At 45.6% G+C, this 23,111-nt stretch overlaps 2 protein-coding genes and 1 non-coding gene across 3 annotated transcripts; all 3 read right to left on the reverse strand.

The window, feature by feature from the left end:
• Positions 1-6,695: 6,695 nt before the first annotated feature.
• On the reverse strand, positions 6,696-6,777 carry trnal-aag (transfer RNA leucine (anticodon AAG)). The gene has a single exon. It is a non-coding gene; the product is annotated as a tRNA-Leu (tRNA).
• A 4,142-nt stretch (positions 6,778-10,919) lies between these two features.
• On the reverse strand, positions 10,920-13,617 carry sod1 (superoxide dismutase 1, soluble). Its single transcript, XM_076031644.1, has 5 exons — positions 13,461-13,617; positions 12,188-12,284; positions 11,987-12,056; positions 11,607-11,724; positions 10,920-11,314 (listed from the first exon to the last, which is right to left on the reverse strand). Exons 1-5 carry the CDS (start codon positions 13,533-13,535, stop codon positions 11,207-11,209), a joined length of 468 nt encoding a protein of 155 aa, XP_075887759.1. The 5' UTR covers positions 13,536-13,617; the 3' UTR covers positions 10,920-11,206.
• Positions 13,618-14,616: 999 nt separating this feature from the next.
• scaf4a (SR-related CTD-associated factor 4a) lies at positions 14,617-22,945 on the reverse strand. The gene is made up of 19 exons (XM_076031643.1): positions 22,737-22,945; positions 21,791-21,874; positions 21,640-21,684; positions 21,378-21,539; positions 21,142-21,274; positions 20,878-21,014; positions 20,601-20,777; positions 20,416-20,501; positions 19,870-19,945; positions 19,519-19,689; positions 19,221-19,294; positions 18,928-19,103; positions 18,633-18,733; positions 18,387-18,500; positions 18,149-18,305; positions 17,926-18,053; positions 17,650-17,803; positions 17,349-17,507; positions 14,617-17,264 (listed from the first exon to the last, which is right to left on the reverse strand). The coding sequence occupies exons 1-19, from the start codon at positions 22,764-22,766 to the stop codon at positions 15,928-15,930; spliced, it is 3,501 nt and encodes a 1,166-aa protein (XP_075887758.1). The 5' UTR covers positions 22,767-22,945; the 3' UTR covers positions 14,617-15,927.
• Positions 22,946-23,111: the final 166 nt, after the last annotated feature.

Consider the following 23,111-nt stretch of genomic DNA (forward strand, 5'->3'; position numbering starts at 1 on the left):
CAGGGAAAATCTGAATATAACCTGTTAAAAGTGGGTCTAGTTGCCAGATGATGAATCTTGTGTCTGCAGGATGAACGTAATCCAGCAGACACAAGGTTTGCTGCGGGTATCTCAGCATCTCCCCTCTCTTTAGTGGATGAATGGCCTGCATCAGTGGGTGGGGCAGTTCCCCGCATCGTGCCCAGCTATGCTTACACAGCTACCTCGGCTACTTCATACAGTTGATGCACTCAGCGAGAAGCAGAGCTGGGGAGGGGGAAATAATAACAAGAGTCTTTAGGTAAAACAAGATTAGAGGGGGTTCGCAGCGCTCGCAGAAGCACACACAAGACGTTATCCCCGAGCAAGCCGAGCACTTAATGCTGAACCCAGAGCACAGCATATGAGTTTCTCTGCCTTCTGCTGAGATGAAGAAGGAAAAATCCTGCATCATTACCGCAGGATAACCTTGTTTGTCGTATATTGCTCAGCGTGAGCTGAGATAAAGATAGCGCAGGAAGTGAACGATAAACAAAGTGTGAGAATCTTGCAAGACCAGGCAGAGTTGTGCATCTAAACTTGTGTTTTTGTGCAAAACTTTTTAATTGTCAAGCAGCCACAAGGTAGAAGAAAGGGGGCAGTATCCACACGTTTGTCTCCAAAGCGGCTCCAGTCAAAATGATGAGAATGTGGCGACGCTTTAAAATGGTATAAATTAGAAACAACAAGTTCAAGGTTCCTATGTTCAGGTGTTCACGTCCCATCCAAGGACTCCAACGTCACATTATGAACCATCCGAAACACTGCAGACCAAGACGTAACGGCATACTTAGCCACAGTAGACACAGGGAGAACATGCAAACTCCACACAGAATCGAACCCAAGACTTGTTATTTTTTTTCCTAGTTTTTTTTCCCTTTCCTTTTTCTTTTTTCCCTTTTTTCAAAAAAGACACATGGTTGCGAGGACACTGATGGAGGGAATATAGATAGAGAAACACAAATAAATTGCAAAGAGGAGAATCAGGAAGATGGTGAGCTCCCAGAAAAAAAACATCATAAAGTGCATTTACTAAATAGAGCAGCTAGCTGGGTGATTAAAGATGATTGTCTGGGGTGAGAGAACATTGCGTCCGTCTACTAATCGAATCAGTGGAGAAGTGACTCGGGGGGGGGATCCGAATGGACGGCGCGTGGCAGCGGAAGGTTAGAATCTGAGGGGAGGGCAAGAAGAGCGCGGAGGCAGCGGCGCTCACGGTGCTGCACAACACGGCGACTGCGTCGCAAGTCAGCGGGTGCCAAACACTCGGCCCGGTGACTCACTCGGCGGCGTGGGAGAGAAAGAAGTGAAGGCAGGCCAGCTCAGTTAAACACCTACACACTGCTTGGCTCTGCAGCAACGCTGGGAATTAGGAACGCATTAGTCAAGATCGATATCGCACACAGTAACACCAACACAACACTCCTGTCATCCATCCATCCACGCATTTTCAATACCCGCTTGTTCCTGCAATTCACACCCGGTCAATTTCAAGCACACTTTTTTTGACATAAAAATGGGACCTTTAAATCAAATTTTCCATCCAACTCTATGCATCACCTGGACAGTAAGTTCAGCCTGCTGCAGTTTGAAGAGCGTGCAAGCCTTTGACTCCGGCCGGCCCGGCCGTGGGCCCTGACCCGACTCAAAAAGTTCTCATCCTCGGAGGTCGACCAGCCGCGCGGGTGCTGCCCCCACACGCACGCTGCCGCGCACTTCCTGCTCATTTGAGAAATCTGTGCATCCGACTCGTTTCCAGGTCAAGCAGCAGAGACAGAATTAGACCTTTTCTTCTCCGCCAGTTGTGCTTGTCTCATTACATCACTGGCTGTCTGCGACGCACAGCCACCTCACATTTGGATCAGCCTCGACCCCTTCAGAAGATCACTGGCACTGGGCACAGTCAAAAATGATACTTATGAGCATGGGAAGTGTAATGGAAAACGGAGAATCCAGAGTGGAGTCGTGTTGATGCACTGCAAGACGGCTCTTTAAACACGGGATGTGTTATTTGCTGCCTGTTTTTACTCTATTGCACTGAAACTTCCTGTCAGCGCTTCCTCCTGTAGGACCTTTTACGTTTTAAAAGTGAAAAACAGAACAGAAGACCAAAAACAGAGAAGCTCATTATTAGGAGCCATAAAAATCACCTGCTGACACCGACTGTGATCAGCAGCCGCTGCTGCCAAAAAGCATCATAACGCTTTTTTTTCTCCATCTTTCGCTAAAAACACCTCCACAGCCCTGACAGACAGTTTCTTCCGATGACGGCGGCGCGTCGGTGTCATCAGGCTGAGCCGCGACATCACAGCTTGTAGCGCAGACATCGCTGGCGGCTCGCGGGTTTCCAAGCAGCTGAAAGTTGTCTGCAGCAGCAAAAAGGAAAGACAGGGTTGGAGGGGAGATGAAAAGTGGGGTGTGGGGTGGGGGAGGAGGTTAAGAGGTTGAGGGTGAGTGGGGGGGGGGGGGGGGGGGGGGGGGGAGTGGAAGTGAGGAGGAGGGGAAGAAGAGGAGGATTAAAGCATCAGGAGGTGCGGCGCTCCTCTGGAAGATGACGGCTGCTTCTGCAGGACCAACCGGAGGAATAATCCCACCAAACGGACTTGTTTAACACTTACCACCCACAGAGGAGGCTGCACGCACACACACACACACACACACACATTTACAACATGCACACAGATTCAACAACGATGATTAAGTAATGTGCCATTAATTGCAAAGTTTTGTGCAGAAATAACAACAAATTATAAAATAACAACAAAATATAAGATTTTGTTGCATAAAACCCTGAGAACTGGAAAAATATTATAGTGTCTGCACAGTTTGTCTGTTCAAAATAGGACTGGAAATATAATTTCAAGTAGAACTGAAAAAACAAACCCTGTGAACCCAAAGGAGGGCGTGTGCACATAATTAAACTATAAATAAATAATAATAAATAAATACAAATAAGTAAAACCAGGGGCCCGGTGTGTCGCTGCTACGTCGTGTGATTTGACCAATGTTGCCCTGTGAGCACAGTGGCACTCTGTTGGGTTGATGCTGCGTTAGACGGCCAGCTCCAATAATTGTAAGTGCAGACGGGCCAGAGAGACGTTAGGCAACAGGAGGAGGAGGAGGAGCGAGGAAAAAGGGGGGGGGAGGGGGGGGGGTTTGGTGCAGCCAGGCAGGTGAAGGTGAAACCATCTGTTTAAAGTTTACTGTCTCTACATCTCCACTCTACATCTGTCTGATACATCTCACAGTTATGGCTTTGATAATGAAAAGTTTAAAGGTCCAGTCGATCGTCTGGCTCAGTCGTGACAAAATTACTATTGATCTCTATGATTCGTTTTGTAAAGTAAATATTTGCGATGCGTTTCTTTGTGGTATTGGCTCTCTGTTTCTAATCACCGTGGTATTTGAGCAGACCGTCGGGTATTGAATTAGAGAATTGATTTTCAGTTTGGAGACGGAATAGACAATAAGACGTGTCTCGCTTCGGTGACATCAGAAACAGGGAGAATCTACAATCACGAGCCGCTCTTAGGTAGAATGTATAGCCAATAACTAATCAGCCAAACACATGGAGGGACTTTGAATGTGGCGTATTGGTCGTTGGTGCCAGACAGACGGTGCTGTTAAACTGCGGATCACATCACAACAATCTCTGGGGGTTTACAGGTCACAAAGAAGAGAAACTATCCAGTGAGCAATGCCTCGATGACGTCAAGGGTCAGAGGTCAGACTGGTTTGGAGACCTTAGAAAGACCACAGTACCTCAGATAACCACCGGTGACAACCTGTTTCTGCAGAACACGTGCACACACGTGCACATTTGCACTGCACTCACAGTTCTGGTCGTCTTGGTAAAAAGCACCAGTAGAAGTTAAGAAAAAAAGAACGGTTTTCTGACCATGCACTTGAACATGTGAGTGTTGTGAAAATATCCAACAGATGCAGCTACACTTTTCGCTACAGTTCGAATCAGCCGTGCTTTTTACTTCCCCAAATTCTTATTCTAGATGAATAATTAAGCAAAATGTGGGGTGAAGAATATAATTTGAGGATGGGTTATTCAGAAGGATGCTAAATATGCGCATACTGGCGTGGTAATTTACTCCTTCATCGCAAACAGAGGAGCACAGGGGTCAGAGCCGAGGCTCCCTCCTTCACTATCTGAGACGGGCAGACAAGAGGGCGAAGGAAGAGGCTGAGACAGAAACAGGAAGCAGAGAGTGAAAGAGAGGGCAGCCTGGACAAACACACAAAACATCTTTTTCTCTGCAAGGTTAAAAAATTAAGTGCTGGTGACCCTCTCTTCTTCTTCTTCTTCTTCTTCTTCTCTTTCCTCCTCTTCCTCCTCCTCCTCAGTTCCTCATCTTCAACCCCTTCTTCCTCCCCCATCAATCCGGCTAGAGTGGGAGTGTGCGGTGATCTTGGTGCTGCTGGGAACCGCAGAACACTTCACACCCGAGCAGCACATCTCACACATACATATGAGAGCCTTAAATTGAAATGCTCACAAACACACCAGCATTAGTGCAGCGGATCAGCGCTGGAGAGGGCCAGGATGGCAGCGCTGTGTGCCTGCAGAGGTCACCTTGCCCACAAAGGACAATGCAAACATTCATGCTGGAGGTTCACCCCAGCCTGAGTTCTCTCTCCTGGGCCCATTCACCACTTCCTCTTTCTGTTGCTCCCTAAATATTTGCTTTGATAACGTTTTAATGGGAAATGAATTTACATAATGGAACCCTGAGTGTGTCTGCAGGGGGATCATTTGCATGAACAGGCTCTGGGGGAACAAAGAGGTGGGGGGGGCTCAAAACAAAGATCATTAGTCATGTGACTACTTCTCCAAATAAACTGAAAGAGATGTGTAGGTGTTAAAAAAAAGAAGTGCCATCTGTATTAGAAATGTGTAAATTAGCACACTATAGTACAGAACTGTATAGCATAACATGATGATAAATATAGATCTAAGCATTATTATTATTAATATACTACAGTAGTATAGTATTAGTATAGTACTGTAGTATGATTATTCCACAGCATATAAAAATATTTACATATATACAATGTGGTGTAACATTTGATATTCTGCGACTTCATTCACTTCTCTTTTTTTTCCCCCACTGTTGTAACATTGCTTTTTGTTGTGGCGCGATGCAAACCCAGCCACTGCTTGTGTGTGATGATCACACGCGAGGATGCTGCCATTGACTATTCAGGGCTGAGACACAAAGCATCTCCGGAATGTCACACAAGGTCAGCGTCTGGCGAGCGACTCAGCCGCCAGTTCTCCTCCGCGAACCACGACAGCACCGAAAATCCCCCCCGGGGATGACTCAGAGACATGCCAGGCAGAATACCAAGGCCTTGGAGTGAGTAAAAGTGTAAGTTATGGTCTGGCAGAGCTGGCGTGTCACAGGGTTCAAAGGTCAGTCCCCCAAGAGAAGGGAGAAAAGCGTTAAATGAGCCTTTGAACCCCTGTGGAGTCATCTCATGTCCCACTGATCTCTGATGCTCAAAGACCAGTCGATTGCTTTAATACATATTTTATGGGGCTGTCAGTGACAATTATTCTGGAAAATTTGACCACTTTTGAAGGTACTGATTTGTGAAAACATCGTTGTGGGCTGTAGGAGAAAAACATCTCCTGAATGAAGTAGCAAGAAAAAAAGAGTGAGGCAAGATTCTCAAAGTATTGTTGGAAGACACTGATGAGGTGAATTTTACTCTGGGCCCTTCAGGAAAAACATGGGAACAATCAACACAAGTTTGACAACAAAATACAAAGACCCAGATTAGCTTCTCATCTTACTGAATGATCAGCTGATTGGCAGCTCCATCCACTTGAAGGCTGTTTTTCATTCATCCGCTGGGACAAAAGGTGGTCCAGTATCCGGGGCTTCTCTTCTCATGGTCACATGACACAGAGCTCAGGGGCCGGAGGTTAGGTCGCACGACTCTTGTAATTAGACCGTCTGCCAAGCGAACCATGTCTCACACTACAGGCACCATTTAAGGCATCTCACCCCTGACCTGTGGCTTCCACTCTCCAAAATATCTCCACTATGTCAGCGGTGCACCATGTACCATGACGCCTCGACCCGGCATGGCAGTGTCCAATCAAAAATAATAATAAAAAAAAAGTTCTTTGCTTCAAAACATTACATCTGGGACGGCATTTTTACACTTTGGAGCAAAATACATGTGTTCATATTATCACCTGTAGTGCAATTAATCAGTTAAAGCGAATAAAGTGATACCTAAGCTGGTTATTATTTAATATTTCTTTATTATTTTACATAGTTATGGTAGCAAGGTAATTATTTTATTGTTTATAAAGGTAAAGGTTACCGGTCAACACATAATTGTTTCATCTATCTTTGTTTTACTGAACGACCTTCTTATAATCAGCATGAAAGCCTGAAATGAGCCAACTGGGCATTGCAAGGAAAAAAAGATAAGAGGGAATCTTTTTACTTCCACTTATTTAAAGATGCTGCATTTTTAAAACCCACTTCATTGTTGCCAACTGACAAAACTCAAAGGTTCAAGCTCCAAAAAAACTTATATCAGCTTTAATTAGACACTCTGGACAAAGTGAAAGCAACACATTTGAAGGGATGAGATAAAATAAGGTCAGCTTTACCAATCTCACCTGACAACATAGTCAAAAGACACTATGGCAGTGGTGGGATTCGAACCCACGCCTCCGGAGAGACTGGAGCCTTAATCCAGCGCCTTAGACCGCTCGGCCACACTACCTTGTAGTGGTACCCTGGGCAAGGCCACTTCACCCACGACCAAGGCACTTTCAGTACCAAAGGGAAGTGAGACCAGGAACCAGGCCAAGACGAAAAAGAAAAAAAATTGTTTCAATTCACTGTAACTATGGGCAGCGTTTGGGTGACAGTAACATGAAGCATCTGCATGACAGCTTGCGCTCTCAGAGGGCTCACTGACACTTTATAGGCATTTTCCTTTTTTTCCTTTTTAGGACTGGTTACATGCAGGGGTGGGGAAAAAAGCTTTCAGACACCTCAGTCATTTGTGATGCACTGCATCACACTAATAATCAGTCTTAAGTCTCCATATGCAGTTTATTTTTTAACTGTTGACAACTGTTGGCAACCTTGAGTGCCTTGAAAGGCGCCTGATAAATTAAATGTATTATTATTATTATTATTATTATTATTATTATTATTATTATATTAATGTTGATTTTAGTCTATTTTATTTAGCACCAACATTTAGCTACATGCTGCAAGAGCACCGCTCCATCCAGCTCAGAATTGCAGGTTTTAGCAAGATGACGTCCCTTGCAACACAAGAGTACAGCAACTATATGAATTTAGCAGCCTAACCAGTCAAACCTTTTCAAACTCAAAAAAAAAACCACCTGTGGCAAATATTCTGAGAATAATTGGAATTGAGTGAACTGTATTTCCAAATGATCTCACCCTGAGATGTGTCACAGCACAAGTGTGACATGACGTTGCCATGGCAACTTATGTCAAATTTATGTACTGTAACTTTTCTGTTACAGCTTCATTTTTCACTTGCAGTTACCCAGTTGTCATATGTCTAATAGTTCATGAATACGGAATATGATTCACACATTGAGCAGATGTGCAGTGTTTAATGATTTTTAAGGGGGGGGGGGGGGGTGCAGCAGGCAGGGAAAATATACAGAAACAAGATCGGCCTTGATTACGACAAGCCAGCCTTACTGTCCCATGGATCTCGATTGCAAGATTGCACAGAGTCCCTAAATACTCAAGTTAAAGCTGACTTTCACCCTGCAGTTTGTCCAAGTCATTTTGATGTTTAGTTTAGTGCATAGAAACTCACCTGTAGTACAGGCCAACAATACAGTAGAGGTTAACGAGTGAAAGCCTGTCCAGAGCAGCTTCAGCAGGAGAACTTGGTCATACGTCTGCCGCTGCAGGCCTGAGGGGGGAACTCAAACATCTCTGGAAATGTGACCGCACCAGTTCTCGCGAGCCAGCACCAAGCAGCATCCGTAACGTTGTTAAATAAGGACAACCTGCAAAAACAAGTCCGCGAGCCGACAGTGTCACAAACACGAATGCGGGCGAAGTTCACTCCCGCCCTGCTTATGTAACGCGTCAATCGAAAAAAGTGGAACTGCCACCAGTGAGTCATCTCGCAGCAAACACCAGTTTGGCTCCTGACTCCTGGTGCAAGGAGCACAAGTGGCTGCCCTCAGGTGACCTCTGCACTGATTCTGGCCACTGGAGCCAGAAACGCAGCCAGGGTTTTAAGTCTCACCTGAGTGCCGTTAGTCGGGGCGCAGGAAGCATCATGCAGCAGCAGCAGCAGCAGCAGCAGCAGCAGCAGCAGCAGGGCCTCCCGCTCACGGCTCCTCCTTGCTGCATTTTGATGGAATCAGATGCCTCCGATCTGAAAGCGACGGCAGGCGTCAGCTTTTGATTGGTTTTGTCAAAATTTCAAAGAATTCTTGTAGGACCCATGGCTATTGTAGATGGAATTCCTGTAAAATGAGGTCGTGCCCTGTTGCCTTGTGGCTGTATGGTTGGGTCTGAGGCGGGCTCAAGGATACTTAACTCAATGCTGATCAGCATGAATGTGGCACATCAGAGGGAAAAAAGGCTTTTTAAGTTAAAAAAAAAAAAAAAATGTGAGGAAACAAAACTTGCAAAAATGATGAAGGAGGAACATTTTACACTCAAGGGGACCAATTCAATGCAGTGTGTGTTGTTGGGTGTGGGTGTGTGTGTGTGGTGGGGGGGGGGATTCTAACATGAATGACACTAATGCTGCTTCATCTGATAGTAGCTAGGAGTCGCAGTCATTCCCTTTATTTCCTCTTCTCAATTGCTTTCTGCTGTAGGTCAGAAGGACCTATGGATTGAAATTCAGGGCAATTCAAGCCTTGTTGAAGGAGATAAAACAGTCAAGCACATTCTGATTTTACGTAACGACTTCACACTTTTCTTAGTCTAGATCAAGCCAGTTCTTCAACACTCAGTGCTGGCTGATGTGTAACCAAAATTGACTACAAAAAAGTAAAGAAAAGAAAAGAAAAAATCTATGCATGTGGACACGGAGGTGGTGTGCATGGTGCAAAGTAAAAATGTCAGTGTTTTCAAGCTGCAATCTAAGAGGTCTGTTGTCTATCACCAACCTGGACAAACCTTTGTCTCGTCTTCCTCGTCCCTCTTCTTTCCAAGCGGTGCCCTGTTGGACTGTGCTGCTGTCACAGCCTCTCTCCTTCACTGTCAGCAGCGGTGGTAGTCTCTATTATTCATCACCTCCACTCCCAGGCTATTTATACCACCTTTTACAGTCAGTCTGCCTTCACGCTCTGCTGCCTGCATCTGTCGACAGCGATACAGATATTTCGACCTGTGTGAGCAGTATTGGGCCGGCCTGTAACTTCTGGGCCTGAAAAATGCATATGCTGGCTGCCACACATAAATAAATGTGTGGCTAATAAAAGCCTTTTTTTTTTTTTTTTTAAATGCCCTGCCGCACCCTTTTTGAAACGAGGTCAAAAGTTCCTTACCGTCGCAGGTAAATCACAACCTTTGACAGCCAATCAAAAGCAACATCAAAAGGTTCCTCCATCTATTCAGCAAAGCAGGTGCCACTGCGGCTCACACACACTGTACAATCAATACATCGTCCACTCAAGAGGCAGCAGGTGCAATCACTCAGCTGATTGTGACGACTTGCTGCAGCTCGCCACGTGCCACGCGTCATTTCGCTAGTTTGAGGCGCACGCGTTCAGTTTGGTTTCGTGAATTGAAAAAGAAAAAGACTTCGACACTCAAACTCGCTTGTTTTGTTTCAGAATGAAAGACGATAAAGTGTTGATCACATTACCTTCGAACCGTTGCAGCCGCTAATATGACAGACAGACTTACAGTATCTCAGTCATCTCGATTAAGAGCTTTCTTTGTCATGTTGGAAGGGTGAACGGAGAATGGACGGATTACGCCCTCTAGCGGTTACAGCTGCTTAAAGCGCCGTCTGAGCACAACAGCGAGCTTTTATTGTTTTTCCTCCGAGGAACATCGAGCCTGCCCCGCTTGATGTCGCAGGTCCTACTCATTTGATCAATAAATAATTGAGCAATGGATAAATTCTTATATTGTTGTATCTGTTTGTTTGTGCGAGTGTTTCATGTTCTACAAAATTAAATACAGTGCAGAATTTCAGCACTTTGTGCGGTATACGTCTCTAGTGCTGGATCACAGCTCAGAAAATTGTCTCTCTGTGATGTCACAAAGGGCACTGACGTATTGTGTGTTTCAGGCACATTGTGTCAGATTAGTCAGGAATAAAAAAAAAACCCTGCAAAGATCAAAACTCCTGCTCAATTAATTAAAAGCCTTTTGCATCAACTGTATGACTACATTTATGCTTTTAGGAAACACGGCCAATTCACTTCTAGTCCAGAAGTCTGTTTGGACCCATGCCCTCTAGTGGTTGCTTTGTGCTTAGAACACCGTCTGGGGAAATTTCCTGACAAACGGTATTTTTTTGCCACCGCAAACTGTCAGACTCAACAGTTTGCCAGCAAAGTAACTAGTCAAAAATAATTTCCTTCAAGTAAAGTAAAATGCTTTACTTCTGATGTTAAACTCTGAACTCTACCGAATCTGATCATTTAAAAGTGATTGGGCCTTTAATTTTGAGAAAATAAAATTAGATCTGCCTTAATTCATCCGATTGGCACATCCTAACTGACGAAAATGTAATCCATTAGGCAAGATATAAAGCCAATTAGAACTGCACTCGCCCTAATATAAGACATTATTGGGGGTTGAGGGCACTGATATGCTGCAATACAGCCACCATGTTAAAAAAAAAAAAAAAAAAATTTAAAAAAAAAAGAAGAAAGACAGAATAGTCAAAGATTCTGATGAACTCACAATTTATTTGACTGCATAAATCCATATTGCCTTGTGCGTAACCAATTCTTTGGGACAAAAACTAACAGGAGATATCTTTATATATATATATATAATCTTTCACATACAACTCTCCAGAACAAATAAGGGTAAGGCTGGCCCGTCTATGCTCCTGACAATTCAAAAAGCCAGAATGGTGAAATAAACAAACTTTCACAACCAGTAGCTAGTTTGGTCTCATTTTTAAGTGCTGCAACGTTTCCAGAACTCCTTGAGGGGAACAGGCTGATTGTTTACTGAGTGATGCCGATGACTCCGCAGGCCAGACGTCCACCGGCATTGCCCGTCTTTTTACTCTCATCATTGTCTCCTTTGCCCAGGTCATCAGTCTTCTCATGGATCTTTGAACATGGAGGAAAAATAATATGATATGATATTGACAACAAGTCACAGTCTATTCAGACGTTGACGGCTGTTCATAAATACTGGGAAGTATCATAAGACAAGCGACATTTTCGGGAAATGCACAGAAAAAGGAAGGTGAACACACTTCACTGGAGACAAATCTCAAATACATGTCGTTGTAGTTCAGCTTTTAGGAAGTTATTGTAAAACCTATGAAAAAAATATATGTACATGTCCAAAGGGCTTTTTTCAAAGAGTCTAATAGAAAAAGAGACACTTTGTACTCACCACCATGGTTCTGCCAATTATGGACAAGGGGCCAGTGAGTGTGAGCATTGAATCTTGGATGTCAATCTTGGCAACATTATTAGATTCTGCGATCACATTGCCCAGATCCCCGACATGCCTGTTTACAAAGGGTTACAAGCAAGAGTGTGAGAAGAAGAAAAAACAAAAAACAAAATGGGTTAGAATGAAAACAACAAACAAATTGGTTAAAGTTAAAGACTCGTCAAGTATACACAAGGTTTACTCCGCTTTGAAAAACAAACATGCAAGTCTCCATTGGGAACAAATAATCACTTGAACTGCTTTTCCTAAGCTTCTTCATGGATTTTGAGATGCAACCGACTTCATTAGCTTTGCACTGGTGAAGCCTCTGCACTAACCTCTCTTCGTCAGTGGGACCACCGTGGGTCTTGTTGTGAGGATTGAAGTGAGGGCCTGCACTGATGCAGCCTGTCGGAGAGAAAAAACACGAAAACACACGATTGTCATTTGAAACACATTCACTTCAGAGTGTGAGAAATACATGACATGCGGTAAGAAAACTTTCTAACTTTAACCGTATCCCCATTACGAGTGCTCACCATTTGTGTTGTCTCCGAAAGCATGGACATGGAAACCGTGCTCACCAGGGGTGAGACCTTTGATTTCTCCAGTCAGCTTCACAGGGGCCGAGCCAGTCTGGTGAGAACACAGAACAACGTTTATGATACAGGGGCAGAAGAAATTTAGGAACACAAGCACACGACCGAGCTGTCAACGCCAGATGGTGCAATGGACTTGAAGCTGAAAGTCGCCAGGCACCCTAGTTAATGATCCCACTTGTATCAACACAAATGTGTACTGTGCGCTTCAACGGTTTAAATAAACTTCTATTGTTGCTGCACAACACTGAGCATTTGAAACCAATTTCCCCAGCTACATCAATGGGGGGTGGGGGGGATCCAAGAACACCACCAGTCGATCAACGTGCAGCGGGTTAACATGTAGTTAACTGTACGATTCGACGCGTTATTCGGGCGTCTTGTTCTTATTTAAAACCAGCAGTTTGAAATGTCCAAAGTGGCCTGGTGCCCAGAAAAGGCGCTGCACCCTTATCAACAACAGCAAATACTGAGGCAATAAACGGGGAGGGCAGTGGGGCAATGATTCAGCAAAAAAATAAAATAAATAAACACCATACATATTCATATCCTTCATCGACCGTTTCCAAACGTCTTAAGGCAACGGTTGCATAAAAGAGCTGCTGTAATGGAGAATCAAGCCAAACAGTTGCCGCCAGTGTCTGATTCGACTCGATACGCCAGGTTAGTACTCTTATGTTATAACACAATGTCACGCTGAAAACGCGGAACTTATGCAACAGGCGAGTACAACACACGCACATGCTGCAGATGGCCCACGGACTCTGGCCACGGAGGTGCAATAGTTGTAAAAAAAATAAAATAAAAAAAATAAAATAAAAAAAAATAAAAGGTTAGGGGTAGCAGGCTTGGCTTGGCTCGGCTTGGTTGAAGGAGAACGAACGAACACGACGAAACGATAATTCATATAATAATAATTCAAAGTCATAACGTTCAAAACGTCTGGTTGCGACGACAAGCTTCGCGGGCAGTCAACTCCGGTGTTTTAACGAATAAACGAGTATGTATTCAGCTCCGAGCTGTTTGACGTTGACTCAACAAAAGCGTGGCGAACTTTCATTCAATTTCGACGTGCGATGACAGTTAGCGCGCTGCTACTCCAGGCTAGCTCAAGTCACTCTTAGCTCCTTTAGCACTTAGCCCAGCACCGATGCGCGGGCGCATTAGAAAATAAGTATGCCGCTGGTGTAGTTACAATCCGCCATAAAATTACCTCCTCCTGCTCGAAATACACGGTGCCACTGGTTTCACCGGCTCCCTTCAGCACGCAGACGGCTTTCAGCACCATTTTTGCAGCACTATCGAAGGACGTCCAAGTTTCTTCTGACGTACTTGTGCTCGTCAGACAACCAAGCTAATGATTTGTGGGCGGGCGCAATGTTAAGATACACCAATCAGGATGAACAAACAAACACTATGAGTCATTTTAATTGGTCCCAGTGTGTTAGAGAGGCGGAACGACCAGTCCTGAGTTACCCGAATGAATAACGTCATTCGGTAAGAAAAAGAAAATAAGAAGGACCGAATATATTATTATCAATATTGTAGATGTGTACATTTAAATCAAGGACACTTAAGAATTGAAATATTAGTTTCCATCTGGACTTAAAGTAACTCCTCTGCATGATGATAATGTAGTCCACGCCCTATTCATTTATGTAGCACATTAATAGGAGGGCTCAAGTAAAATGGAAGCACGATTAGAAAATTAAAAGCAGGGCTTATGTGAAATAATTTCAACCGCTCTTTTGTTGAACATCAGTAGAATAACAAATGAGGCAAAAACCAGACTTGGTACAAAAATACTTTATTAAAAACAATTCCTATGGCTGGAAATGGAAGATTTTGTATCCATGAGATTTGTATTTATTTATTTATTTATTTATTTATTTATTTAACAAGTGTAGAAACATCTAACAACTTTCAAAACATTTGGAGTTTAAGAAGGAAAGGTAAAGCCAAAGGCAGCTGTTGTTTTCAAGTAAAAAAAAAAAAAGTTCTGATAAATGAATAACAGATCTAAAACAATTAGCATAACACCTTTCAATCATCAGTGATACAAGCATATTTACAGCAGTGAGTTCCAAGCAAGGAAACTCAGCTCCTCAATTTAGATCCGTCGTCCTGTGAAACAAAACTATTCACCGACGGGACACCATAAGCTTCAGAGTTTCAATTTCATTTCTTTCAATGGCCTCCTTGATGTGTCATCAGTTTAAGCAACATATCATTTCTATTCTGAATATGTTTGTTTCAAATTCAACTCATTTTGAAAAGCTGAAAAAATGTTGTTTTCTTCCCTTTGAGTTTTCTTGCTCAAAAATCATAATGGTTGTTTTTGCGAATCAATGTCTCAAACTTCAAAAAGACAGTTTACATAACATCATCAGGTTTATTGTGTGACCAATTGACAGGGCAAACACTTTCATCGTCTTCAATTCTTTTCACATTGAAATGTTTTGTCTGTAACGCCTCTTAGCCAGTAAGTCATCATGGCCACAAAGCAAAAGGATTCATTCAGGTTTACTGACATTTTTAAAGCTAACGAAAGTGAATTTGTGCATAAAATGTTTTGGGAATACTTTTAATGAAATTATATGCAGATGTGACAATGAGATCAAAGTAATAGTAAGCATTATTGAACCCTGGATCAATATTAGAGTGAATGGAGTGTTACTTCCTTTTCACAGTTTCAAAAGAGGGCCAGTTCGGCTCGTGGAGAAATGTGAATGCACTGAAATCTAACAACATCTTAGGAGTGGGTTTCTTCAAGCACGTGCACAGAGCAGTGGAGACTTGTTTTACAGCACCAGGTGTCGGTTAGAATATCGACAAAACCAATCTTTACTCCACCTTAACAGAAGTGTGGGTGGGGACAATCATCGAGAGCTCGCTTCACATAGAACCTTCAGTGCAAATTACCCCAACATCCACAGCGGCGTCTGCTCCAGCTTGCAGTTTAAAATAAAAAAAATCAAGTCAGAGGAGTTGAACTCATTTTTCCATCACATATCAACAATAGTTCTTTTTGCCATCGTTCCCAAGTGGTGGTAAGGTTGCAAATACCATACAAAAAAAAACCCTGGATGGGCTATAACAGGCAAATGAAGAATGCTAGATTTGTTGTGGGATATAGTGCGTTGGCAAATTAAAACAAACACTAGAAATGAAACTATTTAGCCTTGGAGGGAGCTTCTATTGGTATTCAACTTTAACCTTGAAGACAAATGAATATCTTAAAATACTTAACTTTCCTTTAACATGTCAACCGACTTGATTAAAAACATAAAAGATGTGCTTAAATGAACTTCAGATGGAAAACGTTGGGTAAACATGCAAAATCGCAGCTCGCTTTCACACGGGCACCGACCAGGGAGGAGGCCAGACTCAGTATCCCGACTGATTTTCAAGTGGTCAAATGTTTCGGAAGACAGACACCGAGCCAAATCTAAGCGTGAACCTCTGATTCTGGAAACCAACATCTCAACATGATCTTTGTTTAGTTTTTTTGAAGCAAACATGACAGTGCCAAAAACTATGAATTACCATTTGACAAACTGTTATTTCTCTGCCAAGAGCTGAGGTTAGACATTGTAAAAGAAAAAAAAAGAAAAAAAAAATATATATATATTTTTTTAAAGGTGCACAGTAGTAACTGGCGACTGAAGCAGTGAGCCAGCCTACGACGCCGTTTCTTCTTGTGTTACCGTCGGCTCATTTTGAGCTGCAGCTGAAGGCTCAGAGGGTTTCTGCTCCTCATCAGGACCAGTGACCTCTGAAGGCGGAGCTAAAAGTTCAGAGTCCGCTTTCTTTTGAGACGTTTCTACACTTGGCTCTTTAATGGGTTCTGGAGTTTCCCCGGGAGTCAAACAAGGTTGCTCCGTGCTGTTAGGGGTCCGAAGCCTGTCCATGTTTTCCAGCTCAGCCAATCGGTCGTCTTTGTCCCACCGAGTGGTCCTTTCCCTCCGCTCCGACCGCCTTGGCCGGTCCCCTTCTTTCCCGTCCGCCCCCCTCCCTCTGTCTCCCCTTCCCCTGTCTCCTCCCTCCCAGCGACCACGATCGCTCTCGCTGTCGTCGCCTCTCCCTCGTCCCCGGTCACGATCCAAGCTGCTCCGCCTCTCCCTCCAGTCCCGGCGGTCTCTGTCGCGATCTCGATCCCTCTCCCGATCGTGGTCCCGGTCCCGATCTCTCTCCCGGTCCCGATCTCTGTCCCATCCGCCTCTCGGCGGTTTGCCTCCTTCCTCCTGCCAGCCGCCGAGCCGCTCTCTCCCATCCATTCTGTCGCCACCGAAAGACCGCCGACCGCCACCGAATCCTCTGTCCCTCTCTCGATCCCTGTCTCGATCCCAGTTTCTGTCCCTCTCTGGCTCTCGGTCCCGGAACCCTGGCCGATCTCCCCTGAAGGGCCTGCCATCCATTTCTTCTGGACCCTCCAGGCCATGAGGGACCCCTGGCCGGAAAAATGGAGAAGGGCCTTGAGGAGGAGGAGGCCCTGGAAGAGGAGGGCCTTGACGCAGAAGGCCATGACGTGGTGGTCCTTGAAGAGGGGGACCTTGGGGAGGACCCTGAAGAGGAGGGCCCTGAAGAGGAGGGCCCTGAGGAGGACTCTGCAGTGGGGGGCATTGAGGTGGACCCTGAAGGGGAGGGCCTTGAGGAGCACCACCTTGAGGAGGGGGGCCTTGAGGAGGAGGGCCATGGCCATGAGGAGGGAACGGAGCTCTCATGTTGTGTGGAGGCGGCGGCCCAAAGCCTGCTTTTGGTGGCGGCGCGTCATGATGCATCATCGGTGGGTGTGGCCCTCTGGGCATCATCTGCGGGGGCATGGGTGGCACATTGTGAGGTGGGGGGCGTGGCCCGTGCGCTGGAGGGAAACGCTGCATGTGTTGCGGCGGAGGGCCTGGAGGACGCTGCAGTGGCATCAGACCAGGCCGTGCGCCCAGCAGACCACCGGAGGGAAGCTGCAGGTTTCCAGGAGGGACACCAGGGGGAGGACCTGGAGGACCACCTATCTGGTTACCTGAGGGAGACACACGCATTATTAATCTCAGTGACGAGACTGACGGGAAAAATCTGGATTAAAACAAAAATTTGGACGACTGACCCATTGGACCCATCTGGTTGTTAAAGATATTCGGACCGTCCAGGACCTCGTCGTTTTTCCTGTTGTTAATAACTGCAGGGTCCAACAGTGGGTCTTCAACCCCTCCTTTGGAAGGGGGCACAGGGCCTAAAGGACCCATCGCACCTGGATGAGGAAACCCTGGGAGCAACCAGAGACATGAAAAATCAATTAACAGTGCTCAACAACCCAGACATTCATACAATTCAATTTAGCTTGATTTCCTTTGTCAGAAGACTGCAACAGGCGCAAAAGGTTTGACAGAAGGTATGGGAGACACTACCTGGAGGCATCTGCATGGGATTGAATCCAGGTCTGATGAACGGAGGCGGGGGTACACCTGGAGGGAAGGAAGGCGGAGGCATTCCCATCGGACCCGGAAACACAGGGGGCTGGAGGGAGCCCACTCCCACCATGGGCTGCTGCATGGGAGGAACCTGGAGACATCACAAGACAAGTTGACTTGCTGCAGGATTCAGAAAATGCCTGGCGGCATCATCAAACAGCTCCAGTGAGAGGTCAGAGGTCAGGTGAAGGTCAACAGTGCTGGAAGGTTTACCTGCGCGAGAGGAGGAGCTGCTGCAGCCACAGGCACGGCCTGCTGCTCGTCGTGCTGCAGCGGCTCCGACCGGCCGTTTTGGGTCAGTTCCTCCGGAGGTTCAAGCATCTTCCGTGTACTGGTCCACTCTGGGAGGAACAAACAATCACGGATCAGCCTCAGTGGCCGAGATGTGGAAGAAATGATTTTATATTTGTGCACCAAGCGTGCATTCTTCCTCTACCTGGCGATAAGGTGTCAACATCCAAGATCCCTCCTTCTCTTAGCTCCTCCAGTTGAGACTCTTTGACCTTTGACCACGGAATGTACGTGACACCCAGCTCCACGTCCCAGTACTGTTTAAAATCAGCCTTGATGCCCTTGTTTAAAGCCCACGCAATCTGTGAAGGAAACACACGGACATTAGCGTTCCTACTCTGTTACCCTTTATTCAGTGAAAATGCGTCTGGCGGCTCGCTCACCTTGATGGCTTTCTGGTTGACTTTGTGAGATCCTCTACTGAGCTTCTGCAGAGCCCTATAGGCATCTTGTCTGTGTATCATCACAATGTAGGCACAGCCACGTGGAGGGATCATCTGAAGAGTAGAGAAGGAGGAAGAGAAAATTAATAGCACACCAACCGTCGTATGATGCAACATTGGTCATATTACAGAGGAAATTTGAGCAATAAGTGAGAGACTTGATGTTCTCCAGTTAAGCTCACTGACATTTATGGACTCAATCTGGCCAAACTCTTCCAGTAGACAGGCAACATCCTGCTGCTGTGTTCTTTTGTCCAACTGCCCGACCCAGAGAGTAGTACTGCAAACTGAACAAAAACACAAACAATTATAAAGACACAGTACCTGTAATAGAAAACACATTTTTTTTAAACCTAACCAATTTTGTCCACAGGCAAAAATCGTTTTCTATTAAACTACATGAAAAAACAAAAAGTCCATTGCGTCGGCTCAGTCTTTTTCCTGAGATAACGGCAACTGTCAAAAGCAGATGATGACTCACCACTGAGTGTCTCGTCTTTGGATGGCGGAAGGCCTTTCTGTCGCCGCTCTCGCTCTTTTTCTCGGTCTCTGCGCTCGTGCGAGCGAGAGCGGTGACGGCGCTCTCTGGAGCGCGAGCGCCTGTGCCTGGATCGTCGTGAGCGGGAGTTGGACCGCGACCTCCTCCGCTTGGGAGACCTGCAGAGGAGACAATTTCAGATTTTCCAAATATACGTTGTGCTGTGAAGAAAAAAAATGGCATTGGCAGGATGGCCACAGGGGGGCAGCGCCACACATCCTGTTTCAGTCGCTAACCTGGAGCCTGAGTGTGACTGTCGACCAGCTACACCATCCACCATCAACGGAGCCTCAATATCCATTGGCAAATCCTATGTTGTGAGAAATACATAGATTAGAATTTGCGTAAAGTACAAAAAATTTCCTTCAAATTTTGCTTTTTTTCATATATACAGACTATAAAATAAACTCTAAACCAAGAGCTTTTTTTTTTTTTTTTTTTGCAATTGTTTGATGAGGGTGGCGCCTTTCTCGTACGCACCTGTGGCCTATTGGTGTTCAGAATTTTTATGATTCAACAGAAACTTCAGTCTACCTGTTGCTGCGCAGCATTTTGAGGAGGGAAAACCCCTGGGAAGCCAGGCAGCCCAGCAGTGCCAGGGAGAGGCTGCCCTGGTAAAATATGGCCAACAGGGGGGATCATTGCCAAGCTTTGTCCTGGTGGTAGACCATAGAGCTGAGGCTGCCCATTGGGAGGGAGAGAAATCTGAGAATCAGAGAGAGGGAGAATAAACACTGTGAGTGCGCACTGCGGACACCTTCCTGCATTAGGACCCATGAACTGTGGGGCATTAACTTTACTGAGGAAGCAGCGATGGCTCCAGTTGCGACAAGCTGCAAAACTTCTAGGAATAGTACATTTAACATCTGCAGTTTACACATTTACCTGTTCTTGCAACATATTCATCATCTGTGGTTTCTGATGCTCCATTTGCTGCATGAAGGCCTGAGGCTGAGGCAGACTGAGGAGGAAAAAACTGCATCAGTTGCCAACCTTCAATATTTCAAATAAGACTAAATTCACTTTACCAATGTTTGCGAACAACGAGCGCCTCTCGACTGTCTGTGATTTTCCCCGTTAGAAAATGAGAAAAGTTCCCCCTTTAATACTTTTGCGTGCTACTTTTTAGAAATTATGTTGAAGGACGCAGTTCTGGAAATCAAACCATCTCCAAGGAACAGCGATATCACCTCCCCATGACCGCCCTGTCTTTGTCCCCTTCCGAAGATTTCGGTGGTCCAACAAAGCATCAGTATTAACAGGAAGCAAAAGCCGCTCGGTTTTTGCTAGAGTCTTTACACAGAAGCCTGAGTGTGCCGTTTACTGGATATCTATAATATTTTTAGGACAATTATTTGAGCACGGCCACTCCACTGGAGCAACTGAGGGGCAAAACGCTGGATCTTAAAATACATGCATCAAATGACTCACAAGACAGCTTGTGGTGTGATTTCATCCCTCTTGGCTTCTTCCGCAGTCTCTGGTTCGTCATCGTAGTCAAAACGGTCAAGCAACGTCTAAAAGACAGAGTTTATTGGGTAAAATGCATCTTCAACTAATTACACCCATGAGCGAGTGGTTCATTTGGATTTGAAAATAGTTAGCGCACTATTAACCTTGTCAAAAGCTGTGGTTTGCTGAGTGGTCTCACAGGGCAGGGGAGGCTGCGTGGTGGCGAAGCCCAAACTAGGGGCAACATTTAGACTATGAGACTGAATGTTATGGCTGGGTGGCTGGGTGTCGCAATCTGGCTTCATTGGCTGCTGCTGAAAGTTCTGCAGCATCTGCTGCAGCTGAGGAAGCCAGCGATGGAGGAGGAAAGACAAGTTACAGGTTAGGATTTAACGGGGATGCAAGGAGAGCGACGCTGCACCGCGCTTCCCGTCAACACACCTGGTGACCCTGTGTGGACTGGATGAGCTGGGCCACAGCAGCTAAGGCGTCTGAGTTCTGCAGCTGAGCAGCAGATGGAGTGGTGGAGTTGGCCGTTACCGCAGTAACTGGCTCTTTGGCAAAAGGTGGCGGAGAACCTAAGGGGCAGAAACGTAGCAGGCATGAGTGTTTGAGCTGATGTGCCAAATGTTGCCCGACTCAATCAAACACATTCATTCCGAACTGGTCAAAATACACTAAAGCAGCAAACTTGACAAAACCTACCTGGCCCATCTGTGCCTGCGAAGGGTGCGGCGCCGCTGCTTGAACCGGCTGCCATGTCCAAGAGTGGCTGAATAACCTCTATCTTGAAAACGCCATTCTTCTGCCACAAGTTCAAGACTCGCACAATCTTACTCTGCAAGGTGAAACAGGAGGGCATTATAGCGAGGAACATTAAGACTGTGCTACTACTGCACAACAATAAACTCTCCAAAACAAATCTGAGCAAATATCCTCACCCTGTCCTCTACTGGGCAGAGGCAGAGATTCTCAAACGTTCCCATAATGTTTTTGGTGAATCTTGGGCCGAAAACATCCTTGTCTGCACCAAACTGATGTCTGGACTGTCTGACGATGGAATCGACCACGTATAGACCAGCTACCTTGTACTCGGGCTTGCACTGCCGAGATAAGGAAAAAGAGACACATGACGTGAGAATTCACTCTGCTTTGGTGATGAGAAGCTGGATGATGGATAGATGCTGACTGGTTTCACCTCACCTTTTTGATAAACTTCTCCACAATCTGGACCACATGTTTGTAAAGCTGGAAAGGAAACAAAGCAGGCAAGTATTGTTTTATTGGCTCATGAAAACCGCAGAGTCAATAAGTGTGAATTAAATGGAAGGAAATGTAATTCACACGCTCTTACTTTCATAGCCTTGATGGCAGATTTGGTGATGGAGATCATTTTAGCCCGAGATATTGGAGGCTTTGAGTCCATCAACGAGAACAACTGGTGAAGAAGATGAGAGTAAAGCACAGCACAGGGTGATTTCTATTTGCAGAGCCGCAAGAGGGGGCGCTACTTATTCAGACTGTCAACCTCGTGTAGAAGAAACTCAAACACAAACAATAACCACGGAGGGTTTTGCATTTGCATGGCACAATAGCTTCCAATGTGGCTTCTATCACTCTTTACCAGGCATCACTTTACAGTGTAATGGAATATTAACCTTTATCAACGAGCGTCACGGTCTCGTGATTTCCTGCGAGGGAAAACAGTTTGCCCATTAACATAAACGAGTGTGGCGGACCATGAAGCATCTCATATTTAAAGCAACCAATGCCTTGACCGGTCTGTTGAATGGGCTACTTTGGAGTTCTTAGGCCTTCAGTAAGTTGGCCACAGAGCTAAACCAACATAGCAAGGGAACGAGTCGTCTTTTGCACCCTGGGGGTGCCGAAACGATGAGGGAGTGTGTGCCGGTTGAATCAAGGAAGACAAAACAGTTCGGTAACCATGCTTCAGCGAGCAAACAATAGGGTTCGGCTAAGAACTCGGGGCCCGGTTCTTCACGACACTGCGAGCTGGGCAACTATGGTGCTAGCATGTGTCTGCTACAGAACGCGGAATCCCGTGCACCGCTTCGGCGTTTAGTGTGTGTCCGACTGCACGTTACTTTTAATTTACGACACGAGCGGTGACTCGGCTTCCCCTCCAGGAGAGGTTTCAGGTGCACAAGTCCATTTAAGCAAGGCCCACGGTCGGACCTGCTCGGCTAGCGTGAGAGCATCACAACACCATGACCCGCAGGCTCCAGAGCTCGAAGTCTCCGGCGTCTCAAGCCGGCAAGCAAGCCCGAATGTGGACTCACCTCGTGGTTAAAGGCGTTGACGGCGTCCATGGTTGCTCAACGCTCCGAATTTAGCCCCTAAAATATGGGTCCCTGGCTGAAAAGCGATGTTTGTTAGGGGAAGGGAAGGTACAACATGTCCGCTCCCGGTAGCTAACCAGAGCTAGCCGAGCTTACAGGTCGGCGGGTACGGCAAAGCATGATGGGATTCAACTGCCGCTGATTCAGATTTCGTCCACTAGGTGGCGGTAGGATTCTGTCATCGACCAATGCCTGATGCGTTTCTTTTGAGTAACGCAAGAGCTACACCAAGTTAATATATATATATATATTTTTTAAATTAGACATTGTCCAAATAGAATTATCATTCATTTCCTAATTATGGCCTTGTACTAT

This window comes from Nelusetta ayraudi, unplaced genomic scaffold, assembly GCF_046127955.1.
Source record: "Nelusetta ayraudi isolate G7.1 ecotype Tasmania unplaced genomic scaffold, CSIRO-AGI_Nayr_v1 ptg000033l, whole genome shotgun sequence".
Lineage (NCBI taxonomy): Eukaryota > Metazoa > Chordata > Actinopteri > Tetraodontiformes > Monacanthidae > Nelusetta > Nelusetta ayraudi.

Coding starts and splice junctions, on each gene's coding strand:
- sod1 (XM_076031644.1), bottom strand. CDS start 13,535: ATGGTGCTGAAAGCCGTCTGCGTGCTGAAGGGAGCCGGTGAAACCAGT. Junction 12,285..13,460: donor TGTATTTCGAGCAGGAGGAG/GTAATTTTATGG, acceptor TGTTCTCACCAG/ACTGGCTCGGCCCCTGTGAA. Junction 11,315..11,606: donor TAATTGGCAGAACCATGGTG/GTGAGTACAAAG, acceptor CCATGTTCAAAG/ATCCATGAGAAGACTGATGA.
- scaf4a (XM_076031643.1), bottom strand. CDS start 22,766: ATGGACGCCGTCAACGCCTTTAACCACGAG. Junction 20,778..20,877: donor AGTCCACACAGGGTCACCAG/GTGTGTTGACGG, acceptor TGGCTTCCTCAG/CTGCAGCAGATGCTGCAGAA. Junction 18,054..18,148: donor TGTTGACACCTTATCGCCAG/GTAGAGGAAGAA, acceptor TGTTCCTCCCAG/AGTGGACCAGTACACGGAAG.